A 21,904-nucleotide genomic window follows, 5' to 3' on the forward strand; every position below is an offset into this window, starting at 1 on the left:
TGGTTCAACATTAGGAAAACCATCCACATAATTGACCATATCAACAGTCTAACAAACAAAAATCACATGATTATCTCAATAGATGCTGAAAAAGCCTTTGACAAAATACAGCATCCATTCCTATTGAAAACACTGAAAAGTATAGGAATAGAAGGACCTTTCCTAAAAATAATAAACAGTATATACCTAAAACCATCAACAAACATCATATGCAATGGGGATAAATTAGAAGCCTTCCCAATAAGATCAGGAGTAAAACAAGGATGCCCATTGTCACCTCTATTATTTAACATTGTACTAGAAACACTAGCAGTTGCAATTAGAGAAGAAAAAGAAATTGAAGGTATCAAAGTGGGCAAGGAGGAGACTAAGTTATCACTCTTTGCAGATGATATGATGGTCTACTTAAAAAATCCTAGAGAATCAACTAAGAAGCTTGTAGAAATAATCAACAACTTTAGCAAAGTTGCAGGATACAAAATAAATGCACATAAATCATCAGCATTTCTATACATCTCCAACACAATAGAGCAGCAAGAAGTAGAAAGAGAAACAACATTTAAAATCAGCCTAGACAATATAAAATACTTAGGAATCTATCTACCAAAACAAACACAGCAATTATATGAAAACAACTACAAAACACTTTCCAAACAAATAAAACTGGATTTAAACAATTGGAAAGCCATTGATTGCTCATGGGTAGGTCGAGCAAACATAATAAAAATGACAATTCTACCCAAATTAATTTACCTATTTAGTGCCATACCTATCAAGCTACCAAAAAACTTCTTTACTGAATTAGAAAAAACTATAACAAATTTCATTTGGAATAACAAAAGATCAAGAATATCAAGGGAAATAATGAAAAAAAATGTGAAGGAAGGGGGCCTGGCAGTACCAGATATTAAACTATACTATAAAGCAGCAGTCATCAAAATAATATGGTACTGGCTAAGAGATAGAGAGGAGGATCAATGGAATAGACTTGGGATACATGACATCAGCAAGACAGTGTATGATAAACCCAAAGAGCCCAACTTTTGGGACATGAATCCACTATTTGACAAAAACTGCTGGGAAATTTGGAAAACAATATGGGAGAGATTAGGTCTAGATCAACATCTCACATCCTACACCAAGATAAATTCAGAATGGGTGAACGACTTGAATATAAAGAGGGAAACTATAAACAAGTTAAGTGAACACAGAATAGTATACTTGTCAGATCTCTGGGAAAGGAAGACTTTAAAACCAAGCAAGAGTTAGAGAAAATCACAAAATGTAAATTAAATGGTTTTGATTATATTAAACTAAAAAGTTTTTGTACAAACAAAAACAATGTAGTCAAAATCAGAAGGGAAACAACAAATTGGGAAAAAAGCTTTATAACGAAAAACTCTGACAGGCGTCTAATTACTCAAAGCAATTGTATAAAAAATCAAGCCATTCCCCAATTGATAAATGGACAAGAGACATGAATAGGCAATTTTCAGGTAAAGAAATCAAAAGTATTAATAAGCACATGAGAAAGTGTTCCAAATCTCTAATAATTAGAGAAATGCAAATCAAAACAACTCTGAGATATCACCTCACACCTAGCAGATTGGCTAAAATGAAAGAAGGGGAGAGTAATGAATGTTGGAGGGGATGTGGCAAAATTGGGGCATTAATGCATTGCTGGTGGAGCTGTGAACTGATCCAGCCATTCTGGCTGGCAATTTGGAATCATGCTCAAAGGGCTATAAAAGAATGCCTGCCCTTTGATCCAGCCATACCATTGCTGGGTGTGTACCCCAAAGAGATCATAGATAAACAGACTTGTACGAAAATATTTATAGCTGTGCTTTTTGTGGTGGCAACAAATTGGAAAAGGAGGGTATGTCCTTCAGTTGGGGAATGGCTGAACAAACTGTGGTATATGCGGGTGATGGAATACTATTGTGCTAAAAGGAATAATAAACTGGAGGAGTTCCAGGCGAACTGGAGAGACCTCTGGGAACAGATGCAGAGCCAGAAGAACATTGTACACAGAGACTGATATACTATGGTAATATTGAATGTAATGAACCTCTGTACCAGCAGCAATACAATGACCCAGGACAATTCTGAGGGATTTATGGTAAAGAACGCTACCCACATTCAGAGGAAGGACTGCAGGAGAGGAAACATATAAGAAAAACAACTGCTTGAACGCATGGGTCGGGGTGGACATGATTGAGGGTGTGGACTCGAAACTACCACACCAATGCAACTACCAACAATTTGGAACTTGGTCTTGATCAAAGACACATGACAAAATTAGTGGAAATGTGCATTGGCCATGGGTGGGGGGAGTGCGGGGGGCGAAGGGGAAAGGAGGAGCATGAATCATGTAACCATGTTAAAAATGAATATTAATAAATGTTTAAAAAAAGATTACTATATTGCAAATAATAAAAAAAATTAATTATGTAATGAAAATGCTTATTTGACGTGTGGCTTTTAAAACAATTGTATTTTTGTCTTATTTTTAGTAGGAAAAGACCCAAGTCCTTAGAATATTTGAATTAGTTCATTAAGAGTTGCCACTACCATTGATGTACCACTAATTGTCATGAGTTGTTATGCTAGAAAACTTGGGCCAATCAGCAATTTCAGTTGATGTTGAATTCAATTTATTATATACTCAAAATGTAGCACATGTACTTACAGGTTCTGACCATGTGGACACTAGTAAAAAATTTGTGTGACCCTGAGCTAAAGTTGTCAGGGTGTTTTGTTTGGACCTGAGGCATAATAATATCAAGATGAATATGGACAAGTCCCTAATCTTCTGCCTGCATCTGCTTCTTCATCAGCAAAACAAAGGAGTTAAACTGAGTTATCTCTAAATCTAATGAGTTATGATCATATGATCTGCTTGTAATACCTCCCCCTTACAACAGAGCTCATTCAATAGGTTCAGAGTCATAGTAGCTTATATCATATCTCACCAAACAAATGTTTAAACCGAGGAGTATACAAAAGGCATTGGGGCAATTAATTTAGATTATTTGAAAATTATCAAAAATTGATCTTAAAGTAACCCACCTGATAGGATGATTAACACATTCAAAACTGTCATCTTCACCTTCTGAAGAGCTAAGGCAGTAGAGGGCTTTAAGTGCTTCTGGAAAAACTGACATATTTCGAAGACACTGAAAAAAGAAGAAAAACAGTCATTAAATGCTAATATGCACATAACTAAACCCCATTAAGCTAAAGCACTACATACTTCAAGAAATAATAAAGATGAAATAAAAAAAAAAAGAATTACAACATGGATAATCACCACCTCTTGATTAACCATTTTGCTCAGATAGAAGAAAAATGTAGATAATATAACTAAAATCCATAAATAATCCCGTCTTTATTTTAATCAATTCTTTTTTACCTTTGTCCAAAACAATTTTTTTAACTAACCTTGAGCTTTACCTTACCAAATTCTTGAATTAAATCCCCAAGTCATTACACAAGGGAGCAATGAAAATGACTTTGTATTCTTGTTGGCTATGCTAGGAAAAACACCACCAGCAGGTCCTACCAATGCAGAAAGTCTTGAAAAACAATCATGGTGATAGATTTTGTACCTGCTCCCTGAGTACCATTCTAGGTAGATTGAAAGAGACTCATCACAGAAGATGAGTGATGAGGTGATTTTTTTTCTATACCACTGCAATTCATGAAGACTATCCTTTACTAAGACTGACTATAGTTTGTCATTGGATACAATGCCCACAACAATGAAGTCACAGATCCTTTGTCACCTTCAAAGGACTTCCCTGCCTCCTCTGCCTCATGCTTTTTTGAAATGTTAAACTAGTAGAAAGTGATCAACAGCAAATGAAAAAATTTAGACTCTCCAGGAGTCAAATATTTGTTGTAAAATAGACTATTTTTGTTTACTCTACCAGGAATGACTATAAATTAATATAAATGAATCAGCAAACTTTTTCAAGTACTAAGTTCCAGAATCTATATTAGGTTCTGAAGATACAAGGTCAAAAATGAAACAGTCCTAGTCCTCAAAGAACTTATATTCCATAGGAAGGAGACCTGAGAAGGGGAGACTACAGACTAACAATTAACCTCACTGAGAAAGGAGAGGTGATGACTAATGCAATGACCCGAAATAGAATTTAAATAGAAGAGTTATGTGAGATGAACTCATTTGCTAAAGTCTTGTTCTCTTCCCTCTATAATATTCATCTTACCTCTTTTTATCTCTATTTTCAGATTCCTACTAGATTTACAGATCTATTACAGCTTAGACTATGTTCTTTTCTACCATTTTCTAGCATTTCTCATCCCTATATACTGTTAGTTTCCCTTAATTGTCATTATATAACTGCCCAAAAAGTCATTGGAGTTAGAATCAGAGCAAGTGGTTTCCAAAACTAACTATCCTACTTATTATCTGTATGAAACTTCCCAAATTACTTCACCTCCAAGCCTTCCTTTCTTCATCTATAAAAGGAGAGTTTTGTCAAGACAACCTCTAAAGTCTCTTTCCACTCTAAGGCTATGATAAAAACCTGGAAGAATGATAAATACCTAAGAAAATCAATCTTCTAACTTTATAATCATATTTTGCTTTGAATTAAATTTTTATTATTCAGTTTGATAAGCCATTTTATTCACCAGACCTGGCTCTAAATAACTTTCATCTATTCTGCCAAATCAAATATTCTCTCACAGGGAAGAGATTTAGTATCACTGAGGATGTTTAAAAGAAAGTACTGTAAGTTTTTAAGAGAATTCTAAAAAGATAAAATTCCAAAAATACTTTGAGCAATGGAGAGTGCTTTGAACATCACTGAAATTATAGGCTTTAAGGGTGACTATTTTGAAGGATACAACAGCCTATTAGATGAATTAGTTTTGAGTTGATCTGCTAAAAAATCTATCATATTGATTTAAAACCAGAGTCCCAATACAATTACGAATCCATAACAAATGACTCCCTGGTATCTAATATTTTGGTTGACCTCTCAGTTTTCCTCAGAATCTTTCATCTTCATCATTATGCTAGTAATCACAATTAGCATTGATATAATACTTTAAAGCTTACAAAATACTTTATATATCTAACTTATCCCCTTTGTTCCTCACAACAAAACTGAAGAGTAGGGGCAATCGTTGTGCCCATTTTACAGATGAAGAACTGAAATGAGAATTTAAATGACTTAACTGAGGACCACACTGTACGTTTCTGAGACAGAATTTGAATTCAGGTCTTCCTGATTCCAAATCCAGCTCTCTATCTACTAAGCCACCTATTTAATTTGTTTTAGACCTTCCTGAACAGGATTCCCATCCCAATTCTCTACATTTTATTAGAGTTGCCTTCCTTATATCTGAATATATTTAGTATTACTCTCTGACAATGGTTCTACAAATCCTTCTTTGTCAAACTCAAGCCTCATACCCTTTCCCCTCACCTATAGCTTCCCTTAAGGAAAGGAATTGGTTAAGACATTCTTCTGGAACTTTTACTACCAAAGCTTCACAGTATCAGGACTATAGTAAGAAGTATATGTGAAATAAACAGGGTCCTTCAAAATAAGACAAAATTAGGTTGTTTTAATTTAATTTAATTTATAAAATTTAACTTAGTCATTCCTTATTTCTTATCACTGTATGTTTTGAGTCTTTTGTGTCTTTTAATTTTTGTGTGTGTGCAAATACATGTCTCATTACATGAATTGTATTGTAGTACTATTTGGTAATAGCTTTCTACTTCCTCTCCCCGAACTCAGACTTTAGGGATATCCTAAACATGAGGCACAATCTAAACATTTATCAATTTCTCTATAGGGCACTGGGCTAAGAGACCTAACAAGCCGAAGACTGTGAGAAAAGTGAGCCTTCCCCTCCTATAATTAGAGGTGAGGCTTCTCCAGGACTGAATCCAGTCCAATTTATGTGCATAACTCCAAACTTGAAAGGTACCCCTTAGAGAAAGGCAGTGGAACTCCCTGAACCCAGCATCAATTGTCAATGAAAGATTTGTATTTATGTTATATGCATTCTCTATGTATGTGTGTTTTTCTCCCTGAGACAATGTTTGCCTCTTGTGAACAGAAACTTTTGCATTTTTATTTTTGTATTATCAGTGCTTTGCATAATGCCTATCTCATAGTAAGAACTTAGTATATGCTACTGACTAATATAAAACTGAAAAAATTTTATCCAAATCCTTTTATATCTTAATTACTGAAATTAGAAATAAGAACTTACATTTTACACATTGGTTGACAGTTACCAGGTACTTTTTATACATTTGTCATATGCATATAATTTAATTTTATGCAAAATAATATTGGACATTGTAATGATATAATCTGCTTAACTGTATGCTACATAGTTACATTTCATTTTCCATACTTTTTAAACTGATAGTTTTATGAATTATGAAAGGAAAAATTACCTTTGATTTTGCAGTAGTCCTTTTTGCCAGTATTTTGCCAGGGCAATTATTCTTTTAATGGACTTTTCAAAACATGATAAAGGTTTCAAAGTAAGTGAAAAATTATTCTCTTCCCTCTTAATGTTCAGTAGTTTGGACAACACACCTTTTCCAGTAGTTACATTAATGGAAGTCTCCCAAGTGAGAGGGAATAAAGCTTTTGTTGAATGTCTCCACTGTGAGTGGAGTAAACGTAGCCATTCCATCCAGAGAGCTGTTTTATTTAATGCAACCTGAATTGCTTTTTCAAGTTGCTGGTGAGTCATGTTGTGAATGGTAGAGCTGTTAAAAAATAGAGCTTTACTGAACTGTCCTCCAAAAACACTCAGCATCTTCCCAGTGCTCCCTATGGCTTGAGAAAGGTTGTTTGGATGCTGTGCAAATGTCAGCAGTAGATTAAATATATCCCAGACACCCTCCTGTAAATTATTCCCCAAAGCTTCTAGGGATGGAGCAATCACCATTTTCAAGTTAGTCCCACTTTCTGGGCTGCTCTGAGACAGTATTTCATTCCAAAAAAGTACCATTTTGTAAAATCGTTCCCATTTTGAATCCTGGAGCCAATGATGGGAGGAATTCAGATTAGAATTTAAAAAGTTTACCTGGCTAGTGAGGTTATTTATTGGCACCAAATAATCAAGAACTTCTCCCATTAGAGTTTTGGCATCTATAGATAAAGTTTGGGTCACATTTTTGAGAGCTAATACAAGATGTTCCACCTCCACACGATGCTTTTTTGAATTGATTATAAACTGAGCAATCTCTTCTACAATCTTAGAAATGTCTTTAGATTGGTTTAGATATGAAAGGAAACTAGTTGATTGTGATTGATTCACATGTTTGGATTCTTTGGAAACAAAGGGTTTAATCTCAATAGTCCAATAGGTGACATCCAGCAGTGGCTTCAGCAAGCTCTCTATTTCCTTGTAACTTAAAAGTTCTAAATTCCTCTTGGAAGTTATATCATTGATTACATTGTGAACAGCTCCTTGCAAAAAAGAATGGAGCAAGTCAAAGAAATTTAACTTTTCCTCTGCTTTGGAAATTACTTGACTTTCTAAAATAGTGGCCACTTGAGCAGAGATTTTTTTAGATAGCTTAAGGAATTTAACCACAGCATCTATTGACTGTGAAAGACCTCTTAATTTCTTGATGTCCTGTAACAAAGTGCTCAAAGCCTGAGACATTTTCAAGAAACCTTCTGGAATATCCTTTTCTCCGTAAGCAATTTTATCTAGTAAGTGCTTGGTAATTTCTGCCAGCTTTCTCTCTTCTGAAGGGAAAATATCATTTACAAAGGTCACTAATTCTGTTAAATTAGCAAGAATGACTTGGAGTGTAGAGGAAAAAGCATGCAGATCCTTAATATTATAACTGAAGATAATATCCATCAGGCCAACTATTTTTGCAGAATTTTTTCTCACAAGTTGAATTGTAGAATCGAGATCTTCATTGAATTCTTTAAGGTCCTCAAAATTATTCAACTTTGAAAGCAAATGAGTCCTATTCTTAACCAGGTCAGCATCATTTTCACTGTTGTTTCTTGTAGGAATATCTCTGAAAGTAACATGAAATAAATGTCAGATAAACTTGAACCCTTGTTGAATATCAATGAGTCTTTCATTGGATCCTAAATGTCTTTCCTTAAACTAGATAACCTGTCTTCTATCAGGTTAGTAAAAGGATCCATTTTCAAAACATCTAAAATTTTGTTCATTGAAGCAATACTGTAAAAATAACAAGAAAAAATATTCAAATATAGTCAAGATCATGAAAAGATTTCATCAAAAGTATGTATTCTAGAAAGGAGGTAAGCCAATCTTATACCAAGAATGAGAGACAATATTTCAACATCTCAAGTGCTACACTAATATATAGAATAAAAGAATTAGAAAGAGCTCTAGTTCATTAACTGATGTTTCCATGGAATATTTTTGGAAAGATAAGGATAAGAATTTGAGAGGATTTGAAGGATTACTAACTGCATTTATTGATGGATCACCTCTATTGATGAGATCACATATCCATCTAAGTATTTTATGTATGGAACAGCTCTACTGATAGGATTACATATTCATCTAAATGTCTTTTAAATGGACCAAAAATTTAAATCATATGAAGAACAAAATTCTTTAAGTATCTGGTTTCAGGCCTTATTAATAGAAGATTAGCCTTATATTGATGACTAAAATGGTCATTTGTAGCAGGCTCCTATTAAAATTAAGATGTCTTCATGGTTTCATTACAAATGGGTCAATGACAAAATGATGGCCTTGCTTTATTCTCTTATCATTTCTTTAGGACTTAAGAATTAATTCCTCTTCTAAAAATTAAAGTTTGTGTCATTTTTTAGACAAAAGACAAAATGAGTATATAGAATCCAAATATTGGATAATAATCATTGAAAACTTGCAAGTGGGATCATCAATTTCAAATTAAAGAGAACCTTCAAAATTTTACTCCAATCCCATCATTTTGGAGGTCATGAAACATGGATTAGTTGGAAGGGTCATTATAGATCATCTGATTCAACCCCCTTATATGGTAAATGAGAAAACTGAGAAACAAAGAGGTGAAGTATAGTATCATTTATTTGGTACAGTTTTACTATTTCTAAGTGAATCATGTATTTATTTATAAAATAATGGTATTTATATATATGTGTGTGTACATATATACATATCACTGATCTCATCTAATAATAGTATTAATAAATGCATTATATAAGTCATACAGTTTCAAAGAATTAGTCAAATTAAAAATTACTTGTTGGAAAATTTGATAAAAATTGCCTTTACCTTCCAGAATTTCTAAAAAGCATCTTCAAAGAAAAAGTGGGTCCATAAAGGACAATAAACCAATTTCGTTTTGCATTTCAAGACATGTCTTACAATGACTTCACTTAACTGAACTTCGAGTTTTTTTCTACTCATTTATCATTAGAAAGTCAAGACAACTATAGGGATTGTAGGAAGCTTTTATAAATTTTAAAATTTAGATCTTTGATTTTATAAAGGAAAAGAAGATTCAGACTGGCAACATTTCTATAATTTATTGTCTTACAAAGTAACTTGCCTGGAGTTATAAACTAATATAGGTGAAAGGAAATACTTGAGCGAATGTCTTCCTAACTCAGGGCCAGCTCCTTTGACTACTTTGTCATGCTGTCTTTGTTAGATACTCACATAAAATTAAACTTGGACCTTTTGAAAGTAAAAACTCACTGTTCAAGTCCATATTAAGTTATATTAGTTAATGATAATATTTTTAAAACAAAGGAAAGCTCTGAATGACACAACAAAATCTTTAGAGACAATGACAGATTTCCTAAGTAGCTGAGGCTTACCAAAATTATATAACCCTACAATTTTTAATAAGCCCACAATCCCCCTAATGTAAAATTCATTTTTAAAATGGCACAGGATCAAATAGACAATCAAGGTAAGTGTAACAGTGCTGTTAGTACAATTTAAACAGACTTCAGAAAATTAAATCTATTCCATAACACGCAATATAGCAAATAAAATCATATTTATGCTCACCTCATCTCAGCCATTATTCCTTTATATAAGTCTTCCATCAAAATGAATATTTTGTTCTCAAAATTTCCCTTTGGTGGAAAAAAGAATTTTTGAAAAAATTGTTCTAACAGTTCCATTGTACTGTTTGGGTGGAGAGAGAGATTTGCCCTATTATTTTCGAATTGTGTATAGTTAAACATTAGATCAATGAAGTTCATTATTGGAAGGCCAGTGTCATTTAAATTCGGGGATGCTTCCAGAAAATTCCAAGCAAGGTAATTGATTGCACTAATCAGGCTGCTTTCAAAAAGGAATTGAGCAACAGAGAAATTAGCTTGTTTTTCTACCTTTAGCAAACGAGCAACAAATGTAACATAACTGTTACCTTCTCTAGAAATATTCTTGAAGTGTTTTAGAAAGTCAGTAATATCACCAATGCTTGATGTTCTATCATCCGGAGAAGTTCTATCATCCAAAACATGAATCAATGTAGCTATTACTGTAGAGAAATTTCCATTTGTGTATTCGTGGAGCAAATCTCTAGTCACTACCAGAAGGTCTTCAAGGAATCTGGCCCCATGTAGAGATGAGGAATTAAAATGTTTCAAAAACTGGGAAAGTGTCAGTTTTGTATTTTGATCATCGAGTGGTTCTATTATTTGAATTCCTTGTTTGACTAAAGAGAGTATATACCTAATACTAAAATTCTTAGTTAGGTCTTGCATAAATCTCTCTGACTCAAGCCATAGGCTTTCCAGATTGTCAATAATGCTACTCTTCTTACCAAAGTTTAATAGTACCTTCAAGAGATTATTAAATTGGTTTGTTTTAGAAGATGGATGAATTGGAGAGAAAAATAAAGTCAGGCTTTCTACAGCAAAACTAGAGACTAGTTTTGACCACTTTTTCAAATTCATGGTAGTTTTATTTCGAACTGATGTTTCTTTGTCCATATTCCAGTGTTGAATCTTGTTCAGAACTGATAGTTTTTCAAAAATCTTTGTAAAATTCATTTTTTTCAACTTGTCTATGACTCTCAAAGCAATCCATTTCCCTGGGACTACCATACAATGTATGGAGTCATTAGCATTGCTTGATTTTCCAGAAGGCAGGATATAGGGAGATACCTTGTACCAAAACCCTTGAAGCTCCCTCAGAAGTGAGTTATTGACATTTAGGACCTCAGAAAACTTTATAAAAATGGAATTCCATGCTGCTAATTCATGAAAGAAACAGTACACCCTATAAGTCACCTCTATCCTTAAACTCTCATTTGAACATTGTAAATCTCTCTCTAAAGGCATCAGCTGGAGGTGATGAAAGAGATCAGTCAATTTGGTATACAACAAAGGATGCGCAGACTTGTATAAATTACACTTTTCCATTACTAGATCCTTGTGAAGCTGTAGAATTGTGTGGTTCAAGCACCAAATTACTGGAAGGCAACTTAATGCCTCTGCAGCAATATTTGGCTCATCTGTAACCAACTCTATTATGTCCAGAAGGTCTTTAATGGCACTTGCAAAATCTTCCTTAGTGATTGTAGAAATGTTAGTTCCATGAACCAGTGTGAAGTTATATACATCCAGTAGGGCCTCTGTAATGTTCTTATGAGCTATCTGCTGTAAAAGTCTCACTCCATGAGGAAGTACATAATATGCATCTACTACTGCATCAACTTCATCTTTAGGGAAAAAGCGTGAGAGCTGCCACAGATGGTTAATATTCCAAGAATGTGAGCTGTGTACAAATGTCTTCATTAATCCAACTAATGAGTCAATCCCCAAATTTCCATCCTCTAAAGCACTGATATTCTTTAAAAAACCCCAAAGACTCCCACCAATTTCTTCAAGTTGATCTACCAAGAGCTCTACATCTGCATTTTTGAGGTTGCGTATAAGAGTGCTGATCTTCTTCAAAACTTTAATATTCCCTGAGTTTTGTGGAATGTTAGGAAGAATAGATGGTAGCCAAGAATTAATCACATCCCTTGCCAGTTGAATATTAAGACCAATTGCTTTCATAATTGCATGGGTTGGTGAATTTTTCAGATCATGAGACAAATTAAATGCAAAATAACTTCCTAAATTTTGAATTGAATCACCTAACAGATTTGTACTTTTTTCCTTTGATAAATTGTCAAAAATCTTTAAAACTTTGTTAATGTCAGATGAATTGTTTTCTAAAATTTTAATAGTGATATTTTTCACAAGTTTTTTAATTTCTCCAAAGAGGGCCATTAATTGATGCCAGGCAATTTTGAATGGATTGGGAGAGTTATCTGACTTTTCTAAGGCTCTTGTAATTAATTCAGTAAAATTTTTCCAGTTTGAATCTGATGAAAATTCTAAAATTCTTGTTAAGTTATTGATAATTAAACTGATCTGGTTTCCTGAATTATTTAAAATCTTAAATATAAAGTCAAGCATTGGAATCTTTTCCTTTTCAAACAATGAAGTAATTACAACTTTTGCAAAATTAGTTACATTTCTAAAGTAAATATCCAGACAATGCATGTCTAAATTATTAAAAGAACAGAGAGGTTTTGTTGAACTTAATATGAAAGTAACAAAATCTAACAACTTTCTCAATTTGATTTTTGTGCCATTGACATTTCTTGAAGATAAAAACAATTTTAAAAAGTCTAGTGAGTGGTCAGATGAATTAGTATTATATTTGACAACTATATTTCTGATTATATCTATCCATAAAGTACAGCCTTCTAGCCTCTTAATTATATCTTCAGAGGTTAAAATGAAATGTAAAACATCCAGCACACTTAATAACTTCTGTGAAGCATTTTTTGAATCTATATCATGTTCCATAACTAAATTGGTAATATTATGCAAAATGCCAGCACAAGACAATAAAGTTTGGTCATAGGATGTATTTCTAAGGAATCTTAATGTCTCTTGTAAAACAGTAAACACATATTCTTCTCCAGAGCCTCTTAGAAAATTTGGAAGTATGTGACTTCCTAAATATGCATCTTTGTCTACATATCCTGTCGTGTTGCTTAGCTCCATGAAAATTTCAAACAGGGAGTACAAAAATTCTCTGCTAATATTAATATTTAATGGGAATTTTTTTAATTTGAGTATTATATTTTCTACTGTCAAAAGGGATTTCTTCACTTTCTCTGTATTTAGTGATTTCATGATGGCTAACGAATTGTCTTGCACAGAGGAGAGACCAGTAAGGGCATTCCAATTTTGGGCATCAACATCTTGAACTATATTTTTTAGTAAATTTGTGATAAGTCTTATAGGAACATGGTCAGGAAACATGCTCTGACACATTTCAGAATATTCAGATTTATTTCCCAGTTCTGAAGAAAGTTCCCTGAGGCCAATCTGTAGAGAAGGAAAAAACTTGTCATTACGCTTTAAAACTTGAGAAATGGCATCCCAGATATCAAACCACACTTGGACCCATGAAAATGTACACTGTATAGCTAAAGATTCATTCAGGACAATATTTTGTGTTAGGTTTGAAAGTATTTGGATCCAAGGAAGAATGAGGGAATTTCTCACATCTGCTGACCAATTCAAAGACAGAGGTCTATCATCCAAATCAAAGCATTGGTTATCCAAGTGTCTTTCCAGTGAGTTGTTGAAAAGTTGATTCAGATACTGAAATAAAGATATCCGAAAATTTTTATCTTTTATGAGCAACTGTTTCAGACTCATCATAGTCGCATGTATCATTTTTGTTTCTTGGCCTTCTTTGGGGATTAGAGATTTGGCCTGAAGTTCCAGATAGTTATAAACTGAAAAGAGCTTTTCACAGAGTGATTCTTCAGATATTTGATCCAGAAAGCTTGTAGCTTCAGAGAGAAATTCAAAAGCTTCGCTCATATCCTGAAAATTAAACTTCTTGATAATAGCTGAAATATTTTTTGAAATCTGAATGAAGAAAGTTAACAAAGACTCTCTACTCTGAAAACTGGAGAAAAGCTGATAAATATCCTTATAAATTAAAGAATATAATTGAAGAAGTACAGCAGAATCCTTATCCTTAAAGACATTTTGATAGATATGAGTCAAGATGTTTTCCAAGTACTCTTTTTGAGAAACAGAAAAATTTGAGGAAAGGATTGATATGTTTTGTAGAGCATAAACTGTATTCAGGATTGCAGTGACTTGTTCTTGCTTTATTAACCTTAGTTCATAGAGACTATTTATGACCATTTCACTTAAATGTACAAAATCCAAGTTTAAAATTTTTGGTTTAGGTAAACTATGGAAATACTGAGTAAAGTTTAAGTTTTTTCCAAAGATTCTTTGATTTTCTGGAATTGACAAATTTAAAAGAGCTGATGAGGTTTCCAATTTGTCTCTTTCTCTTTCTGGAATGCCATACATCCATAGTTCTAAAAGCTTAGGATTAATTTCATAAAACATTAATTCCAAGAATCTCATAAATCCTTCATATTCATTCTCTTCCCAGAGGCTTGAAACAACTTGGATTTTCTCTATAACTTCCTTAGAAAACTCAGAAAATTTCTGAGTATTAAGAGAAGATGGTTCAGCTTCTGAAGTTCTAGAAGTATTCATCCACCAAAGAGTTTTATTCCAGATAACTTCAGTGAGGGTTGCAAGATTCTGGAATGCAGTATGATTGGATGAAACCAAAGAACCAGGCAGTACCATTTTTTCTACAAATTCTATAAAGAATAGCCAGAAGTTTTTCTCTTCATCTTCATAAGTATGTGACTTCTTTTTCATTTGCAAAAGATCCTTGATATACATCAAGATTCTGAAATATTAAAAACAAAGGTGTTTTAATGTATCAACCAACAATGTTATTAAATTTCAAATTTATTTATAGCAGGAGAGAAATGCATTTCTATATATATGTCTTCCTTATAACAGATAAAAAAATTTTTCAAGTATTTTGGTTGTACAGCTGTAGTTCAAATGCTTTTGTCTTTAGAGAAAACAATTTTTGAAAGTTATTTTAAAATAGCAAATATTATTTATACCTGAAGTAAGAAAGTATTACTTTAAAATATTAGTGAGTTGTCTCTTCCAGTGAAACAATAAAATGCAATCCTTAATTGATCATTGGGACCTTTGGTTACTGCTATTGTTGTCAGAATTAAGCCCAAAAGATAAATCTTAAGCCTAAAGTAATAAAGTTTTAATGACTGAAGTTGAGGGCAGTTGGGTAGCTCCATGCCTGCCTAAAATTTATCTCTCTCTTATCCTGTCATGAAAATCTCAAATTACATCAATGGAAATTCATTCCTTTAAGCATAAGATTTGTCTGTCTTGGTACACTCTTTTTAAGAAATTTAAAAGTAGAGCATTAGCACAGTAGATTTTATTCCATATGTATACATCTCTTATAGCAAATTATATTTTTACTTCATAGCTATGATTAGGGTAAAATGGAATAATAATTTTAATAGAGAAGGGAAGTAAGAGTAAAAGATACTCATTCAGCAAGAGGCAGGTAGTCTTAGATGGAAAAGAAATGTGGTTAGCAGTAGAAAGGTAATAGGCATCTGAGGAAGTAAGTAGTCTTCCAATTAAGAATAAAAAAATGGGAGGATGCCACAGAAAACCTTTGTCTATGTCATAATTTTTCCTAGATCAATTTTTACCTATATAAAGTTATATACCTTCACTAGACACTCTGAGGCTGTTGGCATCATATAGTACTCGATTCTTTGGCTGAGAGAGTTCAGTGGTACATGGGGATCCAAAAGACTCTTAACCATCTTACAATTTGATACCTTCTCCTTACTGTCATTGTGCAATTATTCACGGTAGAGTGATGAGGTGAAAAGTGTTGAAACAAAAATAAGGAGATATGGCCTCCATTTCTGAATTTGCCAAAGACTCTCGCTTGGACAAACATTTCACTTTTCTGATGTCTGAGTTATAAATAGTTAATATTTCTGATTATTATTAATTATGTCTTTATATTACATAAATGCTTATAAATGAATGGTTATTATATTTTTATTTTTCTGTAAACCAGTTGATCAATCAATAAATATTTATTAAGCACCTACTCTGTGCCAGGCATTATGTGAAGTACTAGGATCATAGCCAGTCATGAGCAATGAACTGACAAAATCCAGGACCAATTCTGTAACCTCTCTCTAACAGTCAATAGCTGGTCTTAGCAATCTTCACTAGTTGAGACCATTTTTCTAAGCCAGACAGTTTCAGGAAAGTGCTTAGAATGAGTAAGTAGGTTCCTGATCCACCTCATCTCAATAAACTCACTCATAATCCTGTAAATCTCAGAGCATGGATTTGAGGTGTGCATCAGATTACCAATCACATTCTAAATTCGCCATTGCAAAGCAGGATATATTGTTGACCTCTTCCCAACAATTAATGTTAGCTGTAGATTCCTTGATATTAAATCACAAATTTGAACTCCAAACCCAGAAGTAGGCCATTCTCAAGAGAAAAATTTCATCTTTAGGACAGCCATGTCAAGTGCACTGATCTTTAGAAAAGAAATTAATCTTTTTTCTTTAACTGTGTTTGTATAGTCAGTAAAGGTGTCAAACTTGGATCTCAGACACTGAGTTAGCAAAATTCCCAATGGAGTCATGAAACAGTTTAAGATATAATTAGGGAGGGAGTAGCTGGGTGGCGTAATGGATTGAGAGCCTGGCCTAGAAATGGGAGGTCCTAGGTTCAAATCTGAACTTAGACACTTTCTAGCTGTGTGACCCTGGGCAAGTCACTTAAACCCCATTGCCTAGCCTTTACTGCTCTACTGCCTTATAACCAATACACAGTATTGATTCTAAGATGGAAGGTAAGGGTTTAATAATAAAATAAAAGATATAATTGGGGAATATTTAACAAAATATATTTTTATGAAAATATATTAAAAAACAACATGGACAATCGTTTGTCGTCATCAAAGTAAATATATGGTCTTATAGAAATCCATTTCTATCTGAGTCTAACACTATTGGAATGCAGGATACAGATACACATTGCTCAGTTAATCTAAATTTACCTTTCTATATCAAAACCATTAGTTTTAGTGACGATAAATATTTCAAAAGATTTCCTTTTACCTTAAAAAATGAAAGTAACTTTATCAAAGCAACAGTTCTTCATTTACAGTGAAAATTATGGGAAGATCTTGAAAGTGAATGATGAAAACTTACCTAGACAATGACTTCCTTGGGGACTTCCTCAAATTTTTCAGAAACACAAAGTAAGTATCAGTGATGTCTTTCCAATCGAGTTTTGCTCCTTTACAAGGGGATTTTTCAGAAATGGCTAGATGGAAAATTAATTTCAGGATTTGACTTTTAATATGGTGAATAATAGCAAATATCTAAAGTAAAAGGTATAAGAGTGTTCTCCTTCTACCAGAGGAGTCTAAAATACTAAAAATGGAAATTTTGAAAACTTCTCTGAGTCTGGAAAAAATTCTTACAGGCTAGATTATAACTATATATAGTTATGACATCATAACTGTGTCTACAAGCTTGATTTGATCTGAGCTATATCCTTGAGGGAATACACAGACTATTTATTTACCTCACTTATAAAGATGACCCTAGTCATATACCCACTGCTGCAATCCATCAGTTTGACTGAATTCATGAATTTGCCTAAACTGCTTTGCTCTGCAAATGTATCCTCTTCTGTTATCATTTTCCATACAACACCAAGCAAAACCTCTTCTTTGATTCCCCTCTAACTCCAGAATAATAAGAACATGGAAATAATTATTTTGTCACATGGTTCATTGATACATAAATTTCATTCTAGTCAATTGGTACATATATTTAATTCTAGCCATTGATGCATATGAGTAAAACAATGACTGTTGGCAGAAGTCCTTAACCTAAGGTTTACATATGTAATTATCACAATATGTCATTTTCTTTGTAATTTTTGTTATTTTATTTTATGCAATTGAAAATATTCTTTAGAAAAAAGATCTTTAGGCTTCATAATACTGTCCAATGGGGTATATAGTAAACAATAGTTGTTAGTTGGCTAACTTTTACTTTTTAATTATTCACAAAAATGATTCAGGGAGATATCCTTCATTTCCTTTCATTTCTTTAAAGCCTTACCATCTATCTTAGAATCAATACTGTGTATTAGTTCCAAGGAAGAAAACCAGTAAGGACTAAGCAATGGGGATTAAATGACCTGCCCAGAATCACATAGGCAGGAGGTATCTGAAACCATATTTGAATCCAGGGCCTCCCATCTCTAGGCCTGTCTCTATATCCACTGAACCACCTAGCTGCCCCCATCCCATCCTCCTTGCTGAAGGGGATGGTCCAGGCTTATAATCACATTAGGATAGAGAACACCTCTTTATTTGTATTGGACATTGAGAAGTTAAATGATTAAGTTATGGTCATAACGTTTTGAGTCATAGGCAATACATGAACAGGTCTTCTTAACTCTAAGAAAAGACCATTATTGAAAATACCATGTCTCCACTCATGGCCCCATTTTTTATGGAAGAGGACACAGGCTCAAACAGGTTAGATGAATTGTCCAAAGTCACATGAGTAATAATCAACAGAGGTATGGATTAAATCCAGCATAGATTTAAAGCTAAATGGGATTTTAGAGATGGACAGGACCAATCATCTCTATTTCCAGATAAAGAAAGTGAAGTCAAATGAGAACAAGTAAGTTTTCCAATTCCATATAATTATTTAAAAAATAGGTCTAAGATTTAAATCCAGGAATCCTAGTTTCAATCCTTTTTCTATGTTCTTTCTCTATGTTTTTATGTTCATTAAATATTGAAACATTTCTGTTAAAATTTGATCTGCTTATTGACTTACCAGATGCACCTCTTTGGAAACTTTCTTGCTTATTCACATAATGAGCAGCTTCACATGTTTTCCTGAGAAGTTCTGTTAAGTTTTTCCAGGAGTTATTTTGTTCCAGAGCAAACTGGACTTCTTCCAATGTATGGAAAACTCTAAAAAATCAAATGGAGCTCTTAGAAGGCAAAAAAATTAATGATTGTCTTTTAAAGAAAGCTGTTATATTCACTACCATTTAAATTTGATTGTTACCTTCCATCTTCTTTTCTTAACCTCTTTCTTTTAGTTATGTGTATAAAAGGTAGAGAACAAGAGCTAAGATCATGGTGGTTATCAAATTTAGAAATACCTCACCCCTATTTTAGACCTTTGACTCCCCTCATTGCCTAAACAAATTAGAGTTATGATCAATCTAATGGTATTACCTTTCCCCCTCATTTCCTGAAGAGATAATCACAGAAGTTCTTAGTTTTTTTATGTCATGAAGCCATTTGGTAGTCTGGTCTACAATACTCATCCCAGAAATAAATGTAGGAAGTACTAAGTTTTAATTACAGGTTAGAGAAAGTAATTTTTTCCTGTTTAAGTTCATGGACCCCTGAAATGTATCCATAGACTCCTTTGAAATCTCTGTATTCTAGGTTTGGGGTATTTGTTTACTTCAGGTCACCTTCAGATCATTACTTCAGGTCAAGAATGTGAACAGGTCTTGGTGGGCCACAGTTTCTTATACAATGGGTGCCTCTGAGATAAGAGGTATAAATAGAATATCCGTGATCTCTATCAAGGAAATATTTAAATAACCTGATTGATGCTTTTCTTAAAAATAAGGTTGAAATCATTTAGGTTTCCAAACATTCTGATTTTGTTTTTAGTAACATGGTATACTTACAGTGTGGAAATGATCTGTTCCTGGCAATAAATGAGGGAGCTCTCTGCTCCAGGTGATATCTGGGTACTCAATGACTGATACAACCAAGAACAAACAGTTGTACTCTCTATAAGTTGCTGTTCAATTTCTTGCCAGCCCAGAAAGTCTTCAGTAATTGCAGTGGACCAATTTGTTCGTCCAAAGAGCACCTCCTGAAAAATTCCATCCTTGAAAGGAAAGAGAGAAACTCAGCTTGTAATAAGTAAAAATAATAATAATAATACCCATTGACTCTGAATCACAGTACCCTACATCCTTATTTAACATGACAGTTCAGTAGAGCGAAAAGTGTCTTTCTGAACCTGCAAAATTCAAAGAACATGGTAAGTCCCCTTAATCCTAATAATAAATATTATTAAATCCATATTTCTCTTACTCTGCACTTCAAATTATTGTTGTTTAGTTGTTATCAGTCATGACCCCTGTTCAGGATTTTCTTGGCAAAGATATTGGAGTGGCTTGCCATTTCCCTCTCCAGCTCACTTAACAGATAAGGAAACTGAGACAAACAGAATTCAATGACTTTCCCAGGGTCACACAGCTGGTAGTAGGTTGAGGACAAATTTAAACTCACAAATATGGGTCTTCCTGACTCTAGGCCTGGCAAACTATCCACTGTATCATCTAGCTGCCCCTTCAAATTACCAGTTTCAAAAATAAACATGACAATATATCAGTGGAAAATCAATTTTAAAAAAAGAAGTCTAGAATTGGCTGAAAAGTCAAACCTTTTACAATTAAGTCCTTAACTTTTGTACCCAGAGATTAAAGTAATTGTTATTAACAGATCCTAATTGAGCATGAGACTTTGTTCAAAACAGATATGAGTTACAGGAGAAAAATCTCAGGTTTTCATAATTCCAAGTCCAGTTGGAATTATACCATCAGAATATATAGGCATAAAAAAGATGTAAAAAGAGTCAGGAATTGGACCAGGCCCACATTTTCCAAGTCTTTCCCTATTTAAACCTTCCTATAATGGTATTACTGGAAAAAAAAGAATTATAGACTAATTATGGAAAAGAGTGGAAGAGACAATAATTACTATTGAATTCACAGGAGGAAGTGTTCATCAAAGACAAGATATCTTTGAGTATCACTAAGGAGGATATTATTCAAGGAGACTTAAATTGAGCATCAGGGTAAGAGAAGGACTTAGAAAAGCAAAGCCAAAAGAAGAAGGATATCAAGGCAATAGGGTAGGGAATCATAGCATATATCAAGAAGCAACAACAGTAAGACCAATTCTTTCAGGATATGCATTCAATAATTAGAGGCAAGTTTGAATAAATAGAATTACAGAGCATTTGAGCTATGAAGAAACCTGGAGAATATTCAATCCAACCACACTCTGAAAGTTCTTATGGTTGAGGAAACTGAGGCCCAGATAAGGTACATAGTTTGAGGCAATATTTTGGAGCTAATGGACTTTAATGTTAGACTAAGAGTTTGGACTTCATCCTATGGGCTTAAACCTGGGCCTCCTCCAAGTGCTTTCAGTTTTCCCTAAATTATAATATAAAACTCTCCCTCCCTTGATCAATCAATCAAGCATTTATTAAGCTACTGTGCCCAGTAATGAGGAATCAAAAATAAAAATGAAGCATATCCTACCCTCATTAAGTTTATATTTTATTGGAGGAGACAGATTGTACATATGTAGGCATATACAAAACATGCACACCTATTATACATATGTTTGTATGCATATATATAAATCTTTGAAAAGGAAAAAAGGGAAGCTGGTTTGATGTAGAATACACATACATAATTATTATCAATATAAAATAATAAAATGTGGGTTTAAGAGCTCTTCTCTAAGCAATAAAAAACTATTAAGAGTTTGAAGAAAGGGGAATGTGTGAAAAATGATTCATTAAGAAGATTAATATGACATGGCTAAGTATGATGGAATAAAGGGTGGAGAGTCCAATTAAGAGACTATAAAAATGACAATAAATAAATCATTCAACAAGCAAGTTTGTACCATGTGCCAGGAACAATGGTAGATACAAAGACAAAAATAAAATCATCCTGGAGCTCAAGGGATTTTCATTCTACCAGAGGAGGAGATATATAGATAGATATATATATATATAGATATATATGAGAGATATAATTTTATAGAGAGAGAGTTAGTGGAGGTTGAGATGTATGGTATAATTTATAATGTG

At 33.3% G+C, this 21,904-nt stretch overlaps 1 protein-coding gene across 1 annotated transcript in view; it reads right to left on the minus strand.

Moving 5' to 3' along the window:
* ABCA13 (ATP binding cassette subfamily A member 13) overlaps window positions 1–21,904 on the minus strand; it is a 474,630-nt gene that overhangs the window by 356,352 nt on the left and 96,374 nt on the right. The window contains 7 exon segments of the mRNA XM_044676455.1: window positions 3,073–3,179; window positions 6,452–8,102; window positions 8,105–8,217; window positions 10,033–14,769; window positions 17,159–17,273; window positions 18,815–18,954; window positions 19,692–19,897. Of these exon segments, the coding sequence (XP_044532390.1) occupies window positions 3,073–3,179; window positions 6,452–8,102; window positions 8,105–8,217; window positions 10,033–14,769; window positions 17,159–17,273; window positions 18,815–18,954; window positions 19,692–19,897 (7,069 nt within the window).

The sequence above is a fragment of the Gracilinanus agilis genome, chromosome 1, assembly GCF_016433145.1.
Source record: "Gracilinanus agilis isolate LMUSP501 chromosome 1, AgileGrace, whole genome shotgun sequence".
In the NCBI taxonomy this organism is placed as follows: Eukaryota; Metazoa; Chordata; class Mammalia; order Didelphimorphia; family Didelphidae; genus Gracilinanus; species Gracilinanus agilis.